This window comes from Microcebus murinus, chromosome 21, assembly GCF_040939455.1.
Source record: "Microcebus murinus isolate Inina chromosome 21, M.murinus_Inina_mat1.0, whole genome shotgun sequence".
NCBI classification, from domain to species: domain Eukaryota; kingdom Metazoa; phylum Chordata; class Mammalia; order Primates; family Cheirogaleidae; genus Microcebus; species Microcebus murinus.
The window spans coordinates 10,715,056-10,734,344 of NC_134124.1; the positions used below are offsets into that span (position 1 = coordinate 10,715,056).

A 19,289-nucleotide genomic window follows, 5' to 3' on the forward strand; every position below is an offset into this window, starting at 1 on the left:
TCTGGGATACGGGTTGGGGTAGACAGGAGATGGAGAACCGCTTACACTACGAGCAACAACCACAGACGGTTTTTGATTAGGGGAACATTATTGAAGCCAGTGTTCTAAGAAGATTAATCTGGCCGTAGGCTGCAGAATGGATTAAGAAGAGAGAAGGGAAAACTAGGAAAACAATTAGGAGACTAATGATAAGAATAACAAGAGTTTGAACCAGGGCGTGGCTAGTCTTTTCCTGTTGTGCTGGCTTCTCATGGAAGAGAAACTTAATTCCCTCCTGGCTTCCAGCCTTTGTACTTTACTCCTAACCCAGTCTAAAGGTCTTTGTGGTCTCAGAAGTATGTTTCTTATTGTCCGCTTTAATATTTTAATGTAAAATACAAATTTAGAGCTTCTTTCTTTTTAAATTATGAACTAATCAGTAGTTATATTGTTCCATTTAGAATTTCACTAATTTCTCTGGCTTTGATATTTGAGAATGTTTTGTATGTTTTAAGGAACGGCCTCAATAACAACCACTCATGTATTTATGATATTCTTTTCTCTCTCTTCTTAGTTGACATGACAACACAAACTACTCTCCCCCACCCACCCCATTTTAAGATTATCATCTCCTAATTCTCCAGCTATTCATTCAGTATCTTTTGTGACTGCTCTCTTTGGATCCCTTCCAGAGCCCTGTCCTTGGTCCTCCCCTCTTTTTTTCCTGAACACTAGAGCTGTTCATTCTTAAATGACCTCATCTGATTTTCTTGCTTTAGCAAATACATACTTACCTTGCATTTTCTCTTTTCTGTGACTATCTTTGCCATATTAATGGTTGAACTCTCGTACAACTCTTAGAAGAAATAAACTTATTAACCTTCTGAATTGCTGCTTTATACTATAGACAGAATGAGTCAAACCTATACATAACGTCATATCTTAAAACATAAATAAGCAGAAGATAGATAATTTAGAAATAAGGAAAAAACAAGACATCTCTCCTCTTGAAGTATTCAGTGATTACACACGCGTCTATCTGAACCATGAGCAAATAGATTTCTTGTCTGCTTTTCTAGGTAAGTCAGTACAAATGTACACATTAGATTCATCTACTAGAATAATCTCAATTCTTATATAACAGAAAAACATAAAGAAGAAAGCTTCTTCTACAAAAAGTTCTATTTACTACAAGTTACTATCTTGAGCAAGATTTCAAAATGAACCAAACAAAACCCCTCCAAAACCCATTTCCAAGCTTTGGCTACCCTAATTTGTTAAATGGTAAATGTACCAGAGTTGTTCTAAGAAACTAAAAAGAAGCCCATTTCTTAGTCTTGGAGCAAATTTAGAAACTAACAATAACTGAAAATACATTTTTTTAAATGTATATCTTCTCTTTGTATACCTTAAGCACCTGTCTTAACACTGATTTCCCATCTGGGGAAGATAACAGGGGCTATCATTCCTTTTAGTGATATTCATTATCTTCTGACATTTTCCTTTCTCTGTAAAGAACCGAAGTACAAACGATTTCTACACATCTTGGTTTATATGTCAAGTTTTACTTACTCAGGTCTTCCACATGTATTTACTGAAGTCTTACTATGTGCTAGACTCATTTCTAGATGGTAAGATACAGGAGTAAGCAAAGCAGATAATATCACTGTTCTCACGGAGCTTACATATGTAGTAGGTAAGCAGACAAGACACCAATAATTAGATCTATGATGTTCAGGAGAAGGGAGCAGTGAATGAAAGATGCTACTATTTCAGGTAGAGCAGTCAGAGGTCTCTCTTATACAGCTGACGTTTAAGTGGAATCTAAACAAAGTGAGAGTGTGAACCACATTGTTCTTTCTGGAGAAAGAACATTTGAGGCAAAAATTCCTCAGATTTGGGCTGATATATTGGAGTATCTAGAAAGAGGACTATACTTCTCCTAGAGAATAAGGAGATATTCCTAAGCAACTGGAAAGAAAAAAGGTCTTATGCCTAGTGTACAGAATCTGAGGTTACAGTGTAAGTTGTGTTTTCTCCTTATTTTGTATCATACATGTTTGGATGACAGTATACACATCTTACTTTCCTTCAGCAGTAACTGAAGTCTCCTATTGGCTCATTCCTTTAACTACTCAGTCCCATCTAGTCAACTCGTTCTTTCCACCTTTTCCTTCTTTTGTCTCAGACTCCTTGTTACCCCTTTTCTTATTCCAAATAGCTGAATCAATTCTTATTTCCCATTCATCCACACACTTTCCTCCTTGAAGTTACTGTGGAGTCTTCCCAGGAATGAGCTTGAGATTGTTCAGGTGCACATTTCAAAAAGTAAATTGGGAAGAGGGAGAAATGGGTACAAAGATCACTAGACTGCTCTCTCTGAGGCTGGGGTTTTAATCTTCATCTCTGCATGCCCAGTACCTAGCCTGATAAATGTTTGTTGCTGCAAGTACAACTGGAAGGACCTTTGAGATCATCTAGTTAACTTCCCACTCCACCCATCTCAAGAATTCCTTTCCTAGAACATGTCTTTGTTGCTCTTCCACTTGTGAATACAATAATGTAGGCTGCTTATATAGGTCCCAGTTTCCGTACAGAATCGCTTACAGACATACAAAAATCAAATTTACCCAGTCACTAGAATTGAAATTTAGAATTTTCATTTTCTTTTTTCATAGGTTTCTAACTTTTCCCTCTGGCTTCTTTATTTACTCTGTTTTCCCTTTGCAATATATCTGTGGTACACCCCCAAAGCACTATGCAGCTCTGTTAAACAACATCATCAATTAAAGGGTCACTCATCCCTAATACACTGAACTAGAAATTACTTCACCTATTTTTCTTTCCTTTCAAAAATATTTCTTCTTAGATTATATTAAAAATCTAGTACCCAGAGACTGCACTAACACCAGCCCATGATACATGTTTAGTGATAAAAAGCATTTGCTACCTAACAGAAAAATCTGCCAGCTTCCCAGCGAAGAGAACTAGGAGATTTGAGGCTAATAAAATACAGTAAAAACAAAAACAAAAAAAAACCCAAGTTAGCAATAAAGCACATCTGCCATGCTAGACGGCTCTTTAGCCCCCCCCCTTTTTTTTAGCTATTAAAAACTTATAAATCCTCTTTTGGGGAAAAAGAATAAGTATTCAAGAAAACTGTTTTTAGTACAAAAGGTTTATCCTATTTTTGATACCACTGCATGTATTCTTCCTGATTTCAAAGACCAGGATACAATCTAATCCTTGCATTTTACAAATAATAAGCATGATTAAATTTAGAAAATAGTAGTAACAGCTGAAATTCACTTAAATTTTTAAAGTACTGTCAGTAACAGCAGAGATTTTCTTTTTAGGTCATAAGAAATAAAAGTGGAAAATGACTCTCAGTTAAAACCATTTTATGGGTGTAAATAATTTTAGTGTACTTGAGTTATTCTTGCCATAATGATTGTCAGATAGTTTATTCCCTGACACTGAAGACTGGAATGAGAATTTAAACTATTTTGGAGATTGTTACAGGAATTTACATTATATTTATTTTATATCTGCTATCACCAAATTTCATTCAAGTCAAACAAGTCAAAGCCAAAGGCAAGCCCACCTTAAACATAAAATAAACACTTATGAAAAAAAATCAGGCTTAGAGGCGAGAATAATCTCTATTTTTTTCTGTACCATGTCAAGAAAAGAACATATATAAGCTGCTAGCATAAAGTTCCTTTTTTTTTTTTTTTTTTTTGAGATAGAGTCTTGCTCTGTCATCCCAGCTAGAGTGTAGTGGCATCATCATAGCCCACTGTAACCTCAAACTCCTGCCTCAGCCTCCACACTTGGATAATTTTTCTATATTTAGTAGAGACAGTATCTCTACTCTTGCTCAGGCTGGTCTCAAACTCCTAAACTCAAGCAGTCATCCCACCTAAGCATCCCAAAGTGTTAGGACACAAATCAGAACTTAACCACTAAGCATCATCCATTTGAAAGCAGTCACCCTGGGAAGCCATGCACTTATTCCTAAGCAAATTCAAAACAGATTTAATCATTTTCTGTAGAAATACCTATGTGGGTTGTTTTATTAATAAATATCCTCAATGAAAACAAAATTGTTATAATTTGAGAGAGGACTGAATTTCTAAATATTTGGAAATGCTCACATCATTTGGAGTCACACAAACAAAGTAAGTGATCAAGCTAAGGAATACATTTTCTGATTAAGCGAGAACATTTTAGGTGTTACTACAGTGTAATGAGTCCAGTTTTCTTTTATGGTTTACAAGGTGGCTCTGAAGGCAGTTTCAAAAGACGAATAATATCCATAGCCTCCCAAGGTGGAGGCTTAAAAATACAAAATCCATTTTGGGTTTTCTGTTTTTTTGTTAAATCAGTCTATTTAGTCCTTTAACGCAACTGGATTCTAGATGACTAATTTCATGAAATGTTCTAATTAACACTTTTAAAGTTTCTAAGAAAGCTGTCTATAAACTTATGTTTTATACTGGCATACCTACTTAAACTGCCATTTATTACTTCTATACTTTATTATATATAAAAAATAGATTTATAACTTTGTTTAATACATCACATTTGTTTTACTAAAGTTTTTTTCAAACACTTGATTAATAAAGAAAAAAGTTATTAATAGTAAATGTAGTTAAGTTTCATAATCCTTCCAAATTCATACACTTAGGATAAATTTTGGGATTCAGTATACTCAAAAGCTCTTTTTCATACAGAGCTCTTTTTCATACATATTATATTTCATATAATAAATGTGAAAAAAATGTAAAGCTGATAATTTCATTCTCTTTTCAGGCAAATTAAAGTCTCTTAATGACAAAGAATCTTTGTGTACTTGATTTTATAAGAATACCACACAACAAAAAATAGTAGAAAGGGGATAGTCTAGCATTTACTAATAAAAAGATAACAATGCTGAAGTGATCAAATATGGCTGTTAAAATTAGATAGCATTATCTGAGATGTAACAGAATCCATCATAAAGCTTCGTTGAAGGAGCTAAAATACTAAAACTGAAAAAAAAAATCAACATAAAGATAATTATCCTTGACACTTACAGGCTTTAAATATAATAGTCCTTACAAAACTGAGATCCATGGGCCTTCAGGGTTTTGCATACAGTAGGCACTAAGAAATCTGTGGTGTCTGATAATAGGAAATACCTACAGTACAGTCACAGATGTCAGAACACACTTAGCCAATGAGGGTCATGCTGGTTTGAGCTCAGTATACTTGGCAGAGTTTTAAAAATTCCACCTTGCATTTTTATAATGCTTTTTAATTTTCAAAGTAAACACACATGCACAAATCCTGTCAGGCAAAAATGCTCTCACTTTTTTACAGAAGTGGAAACTCACAAAAAGCAACTAGTATACAAATATAAACAAAAGAACAGAGGCTTGATCCTATTTCTCCTGTATATAGCATTTAAACACCCAGTATTGACAAATAAAAATTATTAAAGATCCATGAGGAATTTCTAACACCAAATATTAAATACTTCCCTTCAGATCAGTATTAAGGTTTCCTGGCTATTCTTTTCTCTTTTGCTCTTTAAATGCCTCACGTTTTCCTACCTGTAAAATTAAGGTAAGTAACAGCTGCCTTTTGTCCTACATGGATATTGACAGAATCAGAAACTTAACATAGAAACTAGAATAAAAACTTTCACAGGATTAAGAGATTTAAATGAGATAAATGCATGCAAAGTGCTTAGCATAGTGCTGCCACATAATTAGCGCTCAATCATTGTTAGGCAGAAAATATTCACAAATATTACAGGGAAGAATAGAGAGACACTCTATTATAAAAATCTAAAATGTGTCAAAGTAACTTTTTAAAAACATCCGACTAGTCTGCATTATATCAATATTTGTTTCATATCTGTAGAAGAGACCTAGATGATTAGAGAAGCCTGCTGGGAAGCCTAGATAATGGAGAATTAGAATTTCAACCTGGCAACGTCACTAATTAATTCTGCAGTCTTTCCTTAAACACTTTCTATGGATCTCAGTTTCTCATCTTGAAGAAGATGAACTCTCTAGTGCTTTTATGCCCTAATCTAAACTCATTGTACCTAACATATAAAGCAACCTCGGAGAGTCCTACCTCTCAGGCTCTAATAACAGCAACGGTTACATTTTCTTTTTTTTTAATGTGCCACCAACATTATTTTAAATCCTTACAAAAATACCAAATCTGGGCTCATTCTTGTCTTCTTTCGATAATGTACAAAGAATATGTCAAAGAACCAACTTTAATATACCATTCTCTATCCCAGTTACTTCCCTTACCAAATTGATAGGTTGAGGACTGTAGAATTTTAGAAACACACACACACAGGTATTTTCAGAACAATTCAGACATAGATGCAAGAAAATATTTTTTACTCCGAAATACCTAATTATCCAAGGTTATAGGTTATCTTCCCTCAGCATCAGAATTCAGGTCTTAGATTTTTCAGTGTAGTGTTTTTCTAGTATGAATAATACTATCGAAAAATACATCAAATTGTTTGGAAGGGATCCGAGGGTAAAAAAAGAAAAGGCACCAAATCTTGCAATTTAAATCATCTTAAAATTAATGAAGTCCCAATAATTATAAAACAAAACATTAAAACCACCACCACAACAACATAATGTAAAACAGTGTCCACAACAAACTGGTAGAGCTTTAATGTTCAGCATGTGACAATCATAAGGTCACAAGTCATAGCGTTGCTCCAACCATCATGAAATAATAAATCATGTACTAAACTGTATGTCATTTCACAATAGATTTCAAAATTTGGCTATCAAATATACTTTCATAATAGCCAGGGCTAAATATTGTTATGGACAATTATGAAATCAACTAGAATAAAGGCTAATTTTATTATAAAAAAGAAATAAGTTAACAATTATTGCAATAAACCATATGTCTTAAACACTGCATAGTTAAGTTGAACTCTCATGTTATTAGTTATGAAAATAAAAATTCAAGGTAAAACGATTTGTAAAACATCTACAACTATTGTATCATTAAACCTTTTTCTCCCCTTATATGTTTTTGGTGCCTTATGGTATGAATGAAAAAAAACCTAAACTAAGAGGTACTTTCACTAAACTGGCATTGTAGACACTATTAACCTTGTTGAAACATGCTAAAAAGAAAAAAAAATATTTTAAAGCACTCAATATTAATACTTGGGTTATTCTGAAAAAAGTATGTTTAAGCATGCAACCCTACCAGGATAAATCAATAATTTTTAAATTGGCCCAAAGATAAAATTAGGGCATGACACATTTTCATTCAAAATAATTGGATTTAAGGACGACATTGCAATATAGTTTAAATGACTAGCACTTCCAGAACCCCATAATTTACTCTGCATATGTACCATTAATTAAGAATTTAATTTCCTTAATATTCCAGCAGAAAAATACATAACCCATGGAAGCACATTACCAAAGAAAAGGGTTGATCACCATAGTTGACAATGCATGTAAAAGCGCACTATGAAGTATGAAATGGTTATATCACATAAGACATCATTACTTCAACTACATTCAAGCATGAGATTTCCATTAATTAGATAGCAGTTCATATTTGTTAAGTTCATATTCATGTTAAGTTCAAATCAAGTTCATGTTTGTCCCATTTTTAAATACTCATTTTTACAAAATACAAGTTTAAATAAAAATGGGACAAACGTGAACATCTTAGCTGAGATAATCTAAAAGTAAAATGTGTATTACATCCTTTTTTTGATAATAAAACATAGCAAGAGACAATGTAACTCCATAAACAATTAGGATTATATTGCCACAATTAGTTTTAGATTTCTACCTCAAATGAAAGAAACTAAATTGTAACCCTGGGTGATTCACTCCCTTGTACACAAACGTAGTCCCCTAAATCTCTCTTCTAAAACCTCTAAATTCATGACAATTGATCCAAATTGTTGATTTTCAGAAATTTCTTGATATTTCTAAAATTTATCTCCACCATTCCACACCTTTGGTGCTTCTCTTTCTTCCCCCTCTCCTCCATTAATTCACAGACTACCACTGGAAATCCTCTATTTAGAGACAGTTTTGAGGAATAAAGAAATCAATGGGTCGAAATTAGGTGTTTGGGGGTTACCACCACTGTCAGCAACTAATTTAGAACAGCTATAAAACTGTATTTTTCTTAATATGTAAAATTTTTTTTTACAAATCATCATCATAAGTCACACTTTAATCCAGTTTAGCATGGAAATGATCACACACAATTCAAAGAGAACACTCAATGAATCTTTTCTTTTTTAAAATGGGAGCTCTCCATAAGAATATTTTTACTTACTTGAAAAATACAAAACCCAAGTAGAATATGCCAGAAGAAAACGAGAGTAGTAGGCTTTCTGAAGCTACAGAAATAAGGAGGGCATGGGCTTTTAAACCCCTTCTGTAAAGGTCAATAATTGATTTTTTTTTCAGTTATAGCTTAATTTAACAAAATATTTCTTGAAAGCTCTTTATGCAACAGGATTCACCAATATATATTTTCCATGACTCAGAAATAATGGAAGCAAGTGCCCATTAATTTAGCAAATACCTGTAAATACTACATTACACAATTACTCTTGATGAAAATGTTACCAGGATGTCCTCAGAAGGGTAAACGTTGTATTTGGCACAAACCTATTTTGCCTATTTAATTTGTTCACATAAATGTGGTACATAATGAGAACTCACTGCAAGTTAAAATTAGGTGTAATCCTTAAAGTAAAAATATGTTTTAATACTTATGCCCTAGACCTATTCTAAACTTAATGTAAATTAAGATTTCCTAACATAACGAGGCTATTTCAATCATCTGCAGGCCAGAGCAGATTAAGACTTATGTAACTAACCAATTAACGCAGATGCTCTGTCTTTCACATTAGGCACAAACTAAAATAAACCCTTTTGATCCAATCTCTCCTTTACTAGCATCTCAAAAGGTCCCTAAAGTGATCTCTACCCACATACTAATTTCACTATTAATACAATTTGCATTTAACCTATATTTTATGCAAGGTATATTTCAGAAAGAGTCATAAAATATATTAGCATTCAATAATACATTGAAAGTGGTCAAACTAAAATAGCTAAAACACAGACAAAACCGAAACAGCATTATGAATATAAATTGTTACCCATTATAAAAACATAAGGGGAATAGCCAAAGAAACATCATAAAGAAGTAATTTCAATAAAATCTGACCACACGCTAGTCACACATTTCTGTTAGTCATTCCACACTAAATTGACACACCTGAACACACAGTATGTTTTAAAAGTTTCTTTTACTAATCATATAACCATAACAAGGTATAGATTTTTAAAAAGAGTCTTACCAGAAAGCTAAAAGTAAGTAAATAAATATATTGCCCCAATCTCCTTTAACATTCAAAAATGAGTTGTGTGGATAAAATCAGAAATATTAAGCTTAAAGGACATTGACTCTGACTCGAGGGGAGGGGGGCATGGGCAATATACATAACTTTAACATCTGTACCCCCATAATATGCTGAAATAAAAAAATGAAAATAATAAAAATTAAAAAAAAAGACATTGAAACATCCATTGTCAGAACCTTTAAAAGGAAAGGAAAAAAAAGGTAGGAAGTAAAGAAAGTATCCATTAAAAAGGGGGAAGGGTAAATCATCCTCAAAACAAAAATCTCTTCTTTATGTTTCCTTTTTCTGAGGAAATATTCAACGTAATGTTAATAAGAAAAATAAGAAAGGGACTAAATTTGCCTCACCCTGTGTTTGTGTAGGTCTTCAATTTCATTTATAAAATTAGACACAAATGTGATTAATGAAAGATGTTAAAACCTACATACATTTTAGTAGTTTCATTAAATGCCAATCATCAGAGCCCTAAACTCTACCTAAGACTGAATTCACAAGTTCAAATTCATCCTGCATCACTTTCTGTCCAGAAATCACACGCTTCTGGAAACGGACGACTTTTTAACACTAAAATTTCAACATAATCTCAATAAAAGCTCTAATTTCACCTAAAACCATTTCCTTTTCTCTACTTTTCAGCAGTTTCAACATTAATGCTGAAGTAAAACAATGTTGAAGATCAAATTATGCAGAACTATGCCTTCATCAACATTATAAGTTTATGCTAAACTTATTGACTTTCAGTATTTAAAAAAAGCATAAAGTTAGAATGGCTACTTCATTTTACTTAAAGAATGGATTTAAGTAATGTTTCTGTTGTTTTACTATCAATGAACTTAAACCCTAAAAAGAAAATGCTTTACTGTCCTCAATCACGATATTCACAATTTTACAATTTAACGTGGTAACTCGAGGTTGGTGGTGCATGGACACATCTGAAGGAACTGCCTCCCCTCGAACCCAGAGAATAAAGTGGTTTTTTTTTATTAAAAAAACCATTCTGATAAAAAGAAATTCTAGGTTGCATTTTAAAAAGTCAAATTACAATTTATACTATTTTTTTAATTTAAAAGGAATTCAACTGAAGTTATTAGTGGCATTTAATATTTTTATATCTAAAGTCATAAAGTCAGTGTTCAATCAAGTTGTGGTCTCAACGTGTTAATTTATTTGCTGATCACTCAGGGTCATTGATCATAGCTTCTATTTGGCTACAGTCATATAACATATAGAGAAGAGAAGGCAACAGTTTTAGTTATATCAAGGCTGTTGTTTGGAAACAATAGACTAATTCAATGATGGTTTATAAAGAAACATTGTTTCAATTTATTTGGATGAAGCTTTGTTCTGGGTAATCATAGTTCCCAGTGCTAAGTTAATGGCTTAAGGTATAAAATTTTCAAACATTAACAAATGATACTGTGTAAGGTATTACACTTTTTTGTTAGTACAGGACTACTGATTATAATTCCAAATCACACATTGGCATAAAAATAATTTCATTGGATATTAAAGAACTTCTAATGAACCACGTCATCGCCTTGCCTACCTCCATAAGGTTGTTATGAGGCTCAAACTAAAAATATGGGAAGACACATCATGTAATAAAGTATTACAAAAGTATTAAAGTTATCTTTAATGATTTAAGGGTAACTATGTTCATCTACAACATACTCCATATCCCAGATTTTATAGGGCTTAATGAAAGTTCATAGTGAATAGAAAATAAGTTTTGTTCCATGCCATTTTTTTTTATAGAAAGGAAAATGAAAACAATACCATGATGACTATCAGGATAAAATGCATTAATAATCCCCAAGAGTTTCCTAAAATGTATTATCTTTCTTTGTATAATTACATGTTTTATAAATCAACTTAATAGTTTCCTACAGATAGCTTAATCAAATCAACTATACTTAACTCTTTTAAGAAAACAAAGCACATAAATTCCATTGCCAAAAATTTGAGACTGAAAAATTTTAAACACTGTCTTTTAATATTGAAAACACAACAGCTTATGCAATAAGAAACATCTCAAGTCTCCTTATTGAAAACATTTTAACCCTTCAGTTCAGAAAGACAATAATAAAATGTTGTATTCTAAATAAAGATAATTATTATTAAAATCATAGATTAGGAGGAAGTTTGCATTAGGACACATAATAACCAAGTTGTTTTTTCTTTTGATAGCAACTAAGCCTTTTAGAAGGATAGAACACAGCCTAAATCAGCGTCTAAATTTTTTCCCTAGCAAGAAAAGCTTCCTATGCAAATGGGAAAGAAAAGAAACACCTCAGTATTAAGATACTTTTCATAGGAGAAAGGATTTTAAAGAGAGTTAAATCTCAATGACTAGTTAATGGGAATGACAAATATCACTAACATTTAAAACACTTGAAATGGTTACATACAAATAAATCACTATGTGATTTTATTTTTCAAAAAAACTCACACTGATTAATTTCCTATCATTCACTACAATTCACATTTTTATATTTTCCTTCACAACTCAAAAGGACATATAGTCTAGCATGTTTCTGAATTTCTGATAGGTGTATAGGGAAGAGAACTTAACCTCTACCAACACAGATATCTAAATTTAGAATTTTTTCTGATAATTCCATTTTAACAGACCTTTATGAGATCAGACAGAAATGTCAGTATACTTATAAACAACTGAATAAAAATTAGAAACCAAATAACTAACACTGAATCTTAACAATTTCGGCCATCAGTTATGTATGTTAGAACTTGGAGCAGCATTTGAAAGTAAAATTTTATTTTGCACCATGTTGCCACTAATTCCTTTCTTAAAGACAATGATCAGCAGACACAACTTGTTTTCCTTAGGTTGGGAACCCTGTGAGCAAAACCTATGTCTAACACTATGGTCTGGTGCACTGTTCACTGCATTGCTTTAGCAATCCCCAAACTCAAATTCTTCAGCAGAAGGTTCGGTTTGAAGAATAGGGCTCATTGTTAGTACTTCTAATTTTTAACCCTTTAATCTCAAGCTAGCACTTCACAGATGTACATATATAGCAGCACGATTTTTGATTATGTAATTAAGGGTATTTTTTATTATAATGTAAGAGCATATTCTAAACAGCTAAATGTACACAAAAACATATCATCAGACATTGTACTCGCTTGAATGTATACAATTTTTACTTAAGATATGTTAGTGAGCAATACTATTTTACAGTTTTTAAATGAAATCTTCACCACTGGCCAATGAGATACCGAATACCCCTCCTTATGGGAAAAACTTCAAGTGATTACATATAAATTACTTAAGTTGTCTACAATGCCTACTTTCAAAAACCACTTAAACTTGTTCATATGAAAAAGCACGTGAATCTTTGGAGAACACATGCAAATAAATGTTTAAATCCATTAACCCATCTTAGATGATGTACCATGCTTAAGAAATAGAAAGGCATTACTCTTACCTTGAATAGCCATTAGAAAAAACCGATCGACCAGGGAAGTTCAAAGTCCCCAAGGAAGTCAAGTTGTCATCTGCAGATCCTTGGCACCTATTCCAATTTTCTGAACCAACAGGAATGGGTGGAATGACATTAAAAATAGGCTTCTGATCCTGCTGTTGCGAAAGGGAGGCTGTATTCATGTCATAGTGGTACATCTGTCCTCCAGAGGTGCTCACACCATGAACAGAAATGGCAGACATTTTACCAATGTTTGCTCCAGAAAAGTTGGCCTGACAGTAAACTGGGCCTAGTTTCTCTTGCTTAATTACCCCAGGGGTGCAGAGTTCGATGAAATCTTCTTTTTCTGTTTTCACTTGGGGCAGTGGTACACTGTTGGGGCCTGATAAGATCGTATCTCCATTATCCTTAATTTTAGGTTTAGTGTCCGGTAAAATGAGAGGCTTACAGTCCTCATTCGAGTTTCCTTCCAAAAGGAATGGATCCTCTCCTTCCAAAGGAGAAAGCAAACAGTTTTCATCCATTAACAGTTCTGATCTCCATGGACTGTCACTCGTCTCTTTACCTGGGGACTCAGAAGAAAACTCCAAATCCTGCAAAATGTCCAAAGTGCTTTGGTCTGTGGTATATAACTTCACATTGCCACCATTGGTACCAGTCTGGCCCTTCAAATTTTGCTGCTCTGAAGACGGATCAGAGAGAGTTTTTGGAAACTCCTTCTCTGTGGAGGCAGCAGAAGCAGCAGCAGATGCTGAACTCTTAGGGTTCTCTGCAAGGCTGGTCGACCTATTAAGGTTTGCGATGCTTTCTTCCAGAAGCCGAAAGTCTGTTTCCCCAGAGGAAAGGCTGACTTGGCCCTGCTGTGGGAATCCCAGGTCATTCCCCATCACTTTTGTTTCTGGCTCTCCCATATACAGTCCCATTGAGAGTGAAACTGCTTTAGACAGATCTGGCTGCTGCACATTGCTTACTGAGCCTTTTGGAAAATCAACCAAAAGTCTTTGCTGCTTAGAGTCAGACTGAGAAGCAACAGCCAGTGAGGGTGAAGACGCAGAAACCTTCACAGTAGCTCCTCCCCTTAGGGTTTTATAGATATCCATCACATTTCCCCTCTCCTGACTAAGCAGGCTGCTGGGGATTTCTTCTCTACTGGGAGGAGTTAATGATTCTTTGCAGTCCATAAGTTAATATCAGCTACAAAAAAAAAGGGGGGGGACATAATAAGCTCTAAAGTCACATTATCTCTGTGATCCGATTAGTAAGAGACAGCCTGTTAAATGAACCTTTTAGTTAACTCCAAAATCAAATTCTTTGTTACGGGAAGACTAGTTTCGATCTTCCAGAATAAAAAGCCATGTCCCCTGCTCCCATTCAGTGTGCCACATTTAAAAGTACAATGCTGTCCATTTGCACAGCTGAGGACAAAATTGTTCCCAACTAAGCATGGCTATTCATCCTGCCACTCACTGAAGGTGTAGCTTTGTTAATCACAGACATTATAATTCATTACATCTGATTATTCCAAAGGTTCAAGTTGATGTCAAAGTATTTAATTTTTTAAAAAGTGTGGTCATTAAAATTCCTACCTCTTTTCAATTGAGGCTGTTTGCTTTTCTAAGAACCAATACATTTAACATTTGATAAATACTATACTAGAATTTTCAATCCCCAATTATTCCCCAATTCCCCTCCTACCAGCTAGTCATACATCCAGCCCTTTAAAGTACAACCTACTGATGAACCATGCACATTTTATTTGAAAAATAAACAATGCTGATCTGCTTATCTTCTAATAGGCTGGGAAAAGGCTCCTTATTTTAACCCATATTTCTGACTTGGATACGCCTAATAGTGCCTAGCTCCAAATTTTGGATATATGATACATCGTATACAGGACAACCAAAATTTAGATTTAAAAATGTAGAACAGAACGTGTAACTTCTCACTACAATTTTACGTTATTTAAACATACCTTCGATATCGCTGTCTGATCCTTATAATTCACAATAACATCTAGACTAAGCTGCATTTATTTAAATTGCTTGAGACCCTCAATATAAAATACTATTATATACTTACAAGTTAAGATCTTTCCTTTCCAAATACCTCAGCTCCGAAAAACAAAAACCCAGAACTGTAAAATCACATTCACATAAACCAAAACAAAACAGTATCCAGTAAAACGCTCAGAATAATTTTCTCTGCATTCTAAAACCTTCACGTGGCCCATTTCTGAGCCTATGCTCAAGAGGATTAGGTTGCTAGAATATTGTTAATAATCAGGATGTTTTATGAGAAGGGCAAAGATTTTGATCAGCACATTTGGGACATTATAGACAAATCCCGACCAATAAAAGGAAACTTTTCCTATACGAAGACGCTGAGAAACATAAAAGTCACTGGCCCTCGAGACTCAAAGGGGAATATAACGAAGGTGGAAAGAGGGGTGGGGATCTGTCACTACCAATCTCGAGGGTAAAGTGCTTTATCTACCCACTCTCCGGCCGCCCTGTTTACCTGATAGCGATCTCTAAACACAGGGTATCAAATGGGGACTAATGAATTTCCACGCCGCTTTTCTGACAGCTGCCTTCAAACCCGAAACCAAAACAAGACTTGCCTAAACGAAACGCTCCCTCAAGCTACATCATCCCCCCCAGCATTTAGCGAATAACCCTGCCACTCTGAGGGGCCGCCGAGGGGTCCTAAGCAGTATCACAGCGCCGCAGTGACCGAGTCTGCAACCCCAACCACCAACCCAGCGCTTGTTAAAAATCGCAGCACGAAACCACGACGGCTCGTGAGGGTCTTCTTCTCAAAGGGGCCACTGAGAAACGCCAGGCTCGAGAAGATGTCAAACGCTAAAGAACAAGCCCTTGGGGGGTGGCCGGGGCGGGGCGGGGGGGGTGGCAGAAAAAAAAAAAGTGCGAGGTTGGGAGAGAAATGTGTCCAGACCTGTTGAGTTCCCCCTCCGACACGCCCACTTCTGCCAGATAACGCCAGCCCCGGCCGAAGTCTCCGGGGCGCAGGCTGTCACCCCGCGTGTGACTCGCTCCCGCGCCCCGCACGCCCGCCACCAACGAGGCGCGCGGGAGCCTCGACAGCAGCCCCGCCGCGCTCGGGCGCTCTGGGGCGGAGTGGAAAGACCTGGGCGAGGAGAATTCAGACGCGGCTGAGCGTTCACCACAGAAATGGGTGTCGGGACTGTCCCCCTTACAGGGAACAGAAAGGGGGACGTGGAGGGAGAAAAAAAACAGACCAGGGTTCCCGCCGGGGAATGGGGAGCCTGAAAGCCTCAGCAGCCCGACCTGGCTCCCCTGGCAGCCCGGGCTCGGGTTCCCGCCCCTCGGCTCGGCCGGGTGACGGCGGCGGCGGCAGAGCGAGAGGAAGAGGCCAGCGCTGTCACCCGCGCGCTGCCCTTTCGTCACCACCGCCCGGCCCTCGCCAGCCCCCAGCCCCCACTGCCCGCGGCTAATAAAAGTTTGCCGGCGCCCGCAGCGGCCCCGACCCGGCCCCCGCCGCCCGCGGCCCCGCGGCCCCCACCCTCCCGCCTCTTACCTCGGGCAGCGGCGCCGCTCACCCGCCGCCGTCCGCAGCGCCCGCCGCAGCCGAGATAAACAACTTAGCGTGTGAACGCAGGAGGAGCAGAAGAGAAATAATTTTCTCTAAAAAAAAGGAAGTAAACAGCCGCCCCCTTCTCCATGGGGGGAGGGGAGCGCCCCTACTGAAGAAAGTCTCCCATTTCCCCACTGACAAGCCGGCCCTCCGCCCCGCGCTCGTCTCCGCGGGTCCGGGCTCCCGGGCGCGCGTCCCCCGTCCCGGCGCCCCGCTGCTCCGGCTGCCGCGTCTCCTTCCACCCACTGAATCCGTCCCCGACGGGCGGGCGGTGGTGACTCGACTCGGGCTCCAGTCACAGACACGAGCTCGCAAAATGGAGGAGGCGGCGGCGGAGGGGAGGGAGCACGGACACGGGAAAGGGCCGCCCGGCCTGGGCGAGCGAGCGGGACCGAGCGGGGGGCGGGCGGAGGCGGCGCCACGGCGCGCACACACTGGCTCACACGCGCTCCCACTCCGCCCCCGGCCGCTCCCCGCCCGAGGGCCCGCGCCGCGGCCGCGGGGAACGGTGCAACCTGTTGGCGACGCTCGGCAACTGCAGGGGCGCCCGCAGCCCCCGCCCTCACGCCCTCCGCGCGGGCCCGCCACCGGGGCCCGACGGCGCCCGCTCGCCCGCGGCCCCGGGCACCGCCGCCCGCGGGGCTTCTCCTCGGCCCCCACCCCGGGAGAAAGAAAGTGAGGCGGAGGCGGGGGCCAGCCTGGTCTCTTTGGGGCGGTTTGAGAAGGGAAACCGAGTTTCTCTAGTTTCTCTTCTGGCAGCTCCTTCCCGCCCCCGCCCAGCTCCGCGGCTCAGGTCCCACTTTGGAGCTCGCCTCTCCCGCGGCGGCGAGCTCCGGGTGACAGCGGGCGGGCTGGGAGAGCCGGGGCGCGGCCCGCAGCTGGGCTGCGGGGTGGTCCGCGCCGCCGCCCCGGGCCCGAGTTGCGCGAAGAGTGTCACTTCGAGAGGGGCTACAGGGTTGCAAGGAGACTGTGCCGCAGCGTCTCGGCAGCGCTGGGGGCCGGGCGGCCAGGCACGCCCTCTGGGGAGGCTTTCAGGAGGGGAGGGGAGAGGCGGGGGTCAGCGCATACGTACTCTGGGCCCGGGGGCAGTCGCGTGCGGGCACGTCCCCCGCCCCCGCATCGTCTGCGCCGCCCGGTCTGCAGCCGCCGCCGCCGCGCTCTCGAACCCGGAGAGAAGTTGCAAAGCAGAACGCACCCTCCCCCGCGCCGCGGCCGTCCCCCGCCCTCTTCCCCGAGTCTGGGAGGCGGCGGCGGCGGCGGCAGGAGGCGCCGCCTGCCAAGTTCAACCCCCACCCCTCCTTCGCTCCCTCCCCGCGCGCTCACACTCGAAGGAAGTTGCACGCCAAATGCAAAACCTCCGGCGAGCTGGATTTCTTTGCACTTTTTTATTATGATTAACCAAGCAGGGGGGGGCAGGCCTAAAAGCAAGTTGCGAGAGAAATAGTAAGTTGCTGGCGAAGTGTGTCCTCCTCCCAGTACCAAACCCCTGACCTCTCCTTCCACCCCCTCCGAGGCCCGCGTCCAAGTTCCCGGTGAGGCGCCGTCCCCCGAATCTTGACATTTGCCGCCCTGGACTCCAAGCGTCGCTCACCCTGTCGCGTCCGCAGGACCCCTGCCCCCTCAAATAAGGCAAAACGCACGCAGCTGTAAAACGTCAGCGTTAAACTCCCTCCAGCTGTTTCTGTTTCGCGCCCCCCCCCTCGGTCCGAGGGAAACACGTGGCCTGTCCCCAAAGACAGGAGAGGGGAGTGGGGCGAGGGGTGACCGCGCGGGATGCCCCCGTCCCAGCCCCCTTCCCCAGCTCGCCGCGTCCGGAAGGCTTGGGCAGCCCCGGGACCGAGCCTCCTACCTTGTGTGGCACATATTATGATTTTTGTGACTCGGGGTAAGGTTGTGCCGTGCTGCTTTAGGGTTTGGGGACGTAACTTTTGCGCCCCCACAGGTGACAGCGCTAGCCAGCTCCTGACAGAGGCGGGGGTTGCCGCAGCTCCACCTCGTCCCTGCCCCGAGGCTCGGCAGCAGCCACTCTCTCTCCTCCCGCAGCGCTCCGACTCTGACGGCGGCCGCCCGGGCTCTGACATCTTGAAGGCGATTGGGGAAGCGCGTGCCGGAAGCCGCCCGCCGCCATCTTGGTAGAGTAGGGTGATGCCGGCCCAGCCCCGCGGCCACCATCTTGCTTAAGGTTCCCGATCGCGGGAGTATCCTGAACGGCCACTCCTCGGTTCTGAATGGTGACCGCTGCCCTAGGAAAGAACTGGGTTTTTAGCAACCCCCTTCTCCGGAGACGCTCTACGGGGGCCGCCTCCAGAGGATCATGGACCCGCCATCTTGGGAAAGGAAGAGAGGCTCTCCGTCTCGGAAAGGAAAAGGGAACCACCGCCTAAGCCGATGTAGAAACATCGGCCAGAATAATTTTTTTGAAGGACTCAGAGCACCTACAAGTTGACAAAACCCCCTTCTGTATCCAGAAGAGAGACTCCTTTTCTGTCGCTTGGCGCAAGTCACCAGAAGGAGGCCCTAGCTTTGGAAGCTCATAGTGGACGCTGTGAGACTCTGGGGACGCTACTTTGCCTTCTTACAAAGTTTTTCCAACTTCTCAGTCTCAAGCATTAGAATCAGATGTGTCTCATGGATATGGTCCCTAAAAGACCAGCAGTTTCATGGGAAAAAATCAAGACCCAACCCTACAATAATTTGTCACACGTTTTAGAAATGCTTTAATCATGCTACTAACGATTATCCTCGTACATCTGCTTGAAAGAACTAAGAATTCCACTTACGTAGACACATACATATGTGTATAT

At 40.0% G+C, this 19,289-nt stretch overlaps 1 protein-coding gene across 3 annotated transcripts in view; it reads right to left on the reverse strand.

Moving 5' to 3' along the window:
- NR3C1 (nuclear receptor subfamily 3 group C member 1) overlaps positions 1-18,573 on the reverse strand; it is a 97,244-nt gene extending 78,671 nt beyond the window's left edge. Inside the window, exons 1-2 of one of the 3 annotated variants that reach the window (XM_075996166.1) lie at positions 18,335-18,573; positions 12,874-14,064 (exon numbers count right to left, since the gene is read on the reverse strand). In XM_075996166.1, coding sequence (XP_075852281.1) covers positions 12,874-14,051 — 1,178 coding nt within the window. In that variant the 5' untranslated portion in view covers positions 14,052-14,064; positions 18,335-18,573. Of the gene's footprint in view, positions 1-12,873; positions 14,065-16,428; positions 16,886-17,557; positions 17,718-18,334 lie in introns of those variants that run through there. The other 2 variants (XM_012748919.2, XM_012748918.2) reach the window with 2 other exon arrangements.
- Between the last annotated feature and the right edge of the window lie 716 nt (positions 18,574-19,289).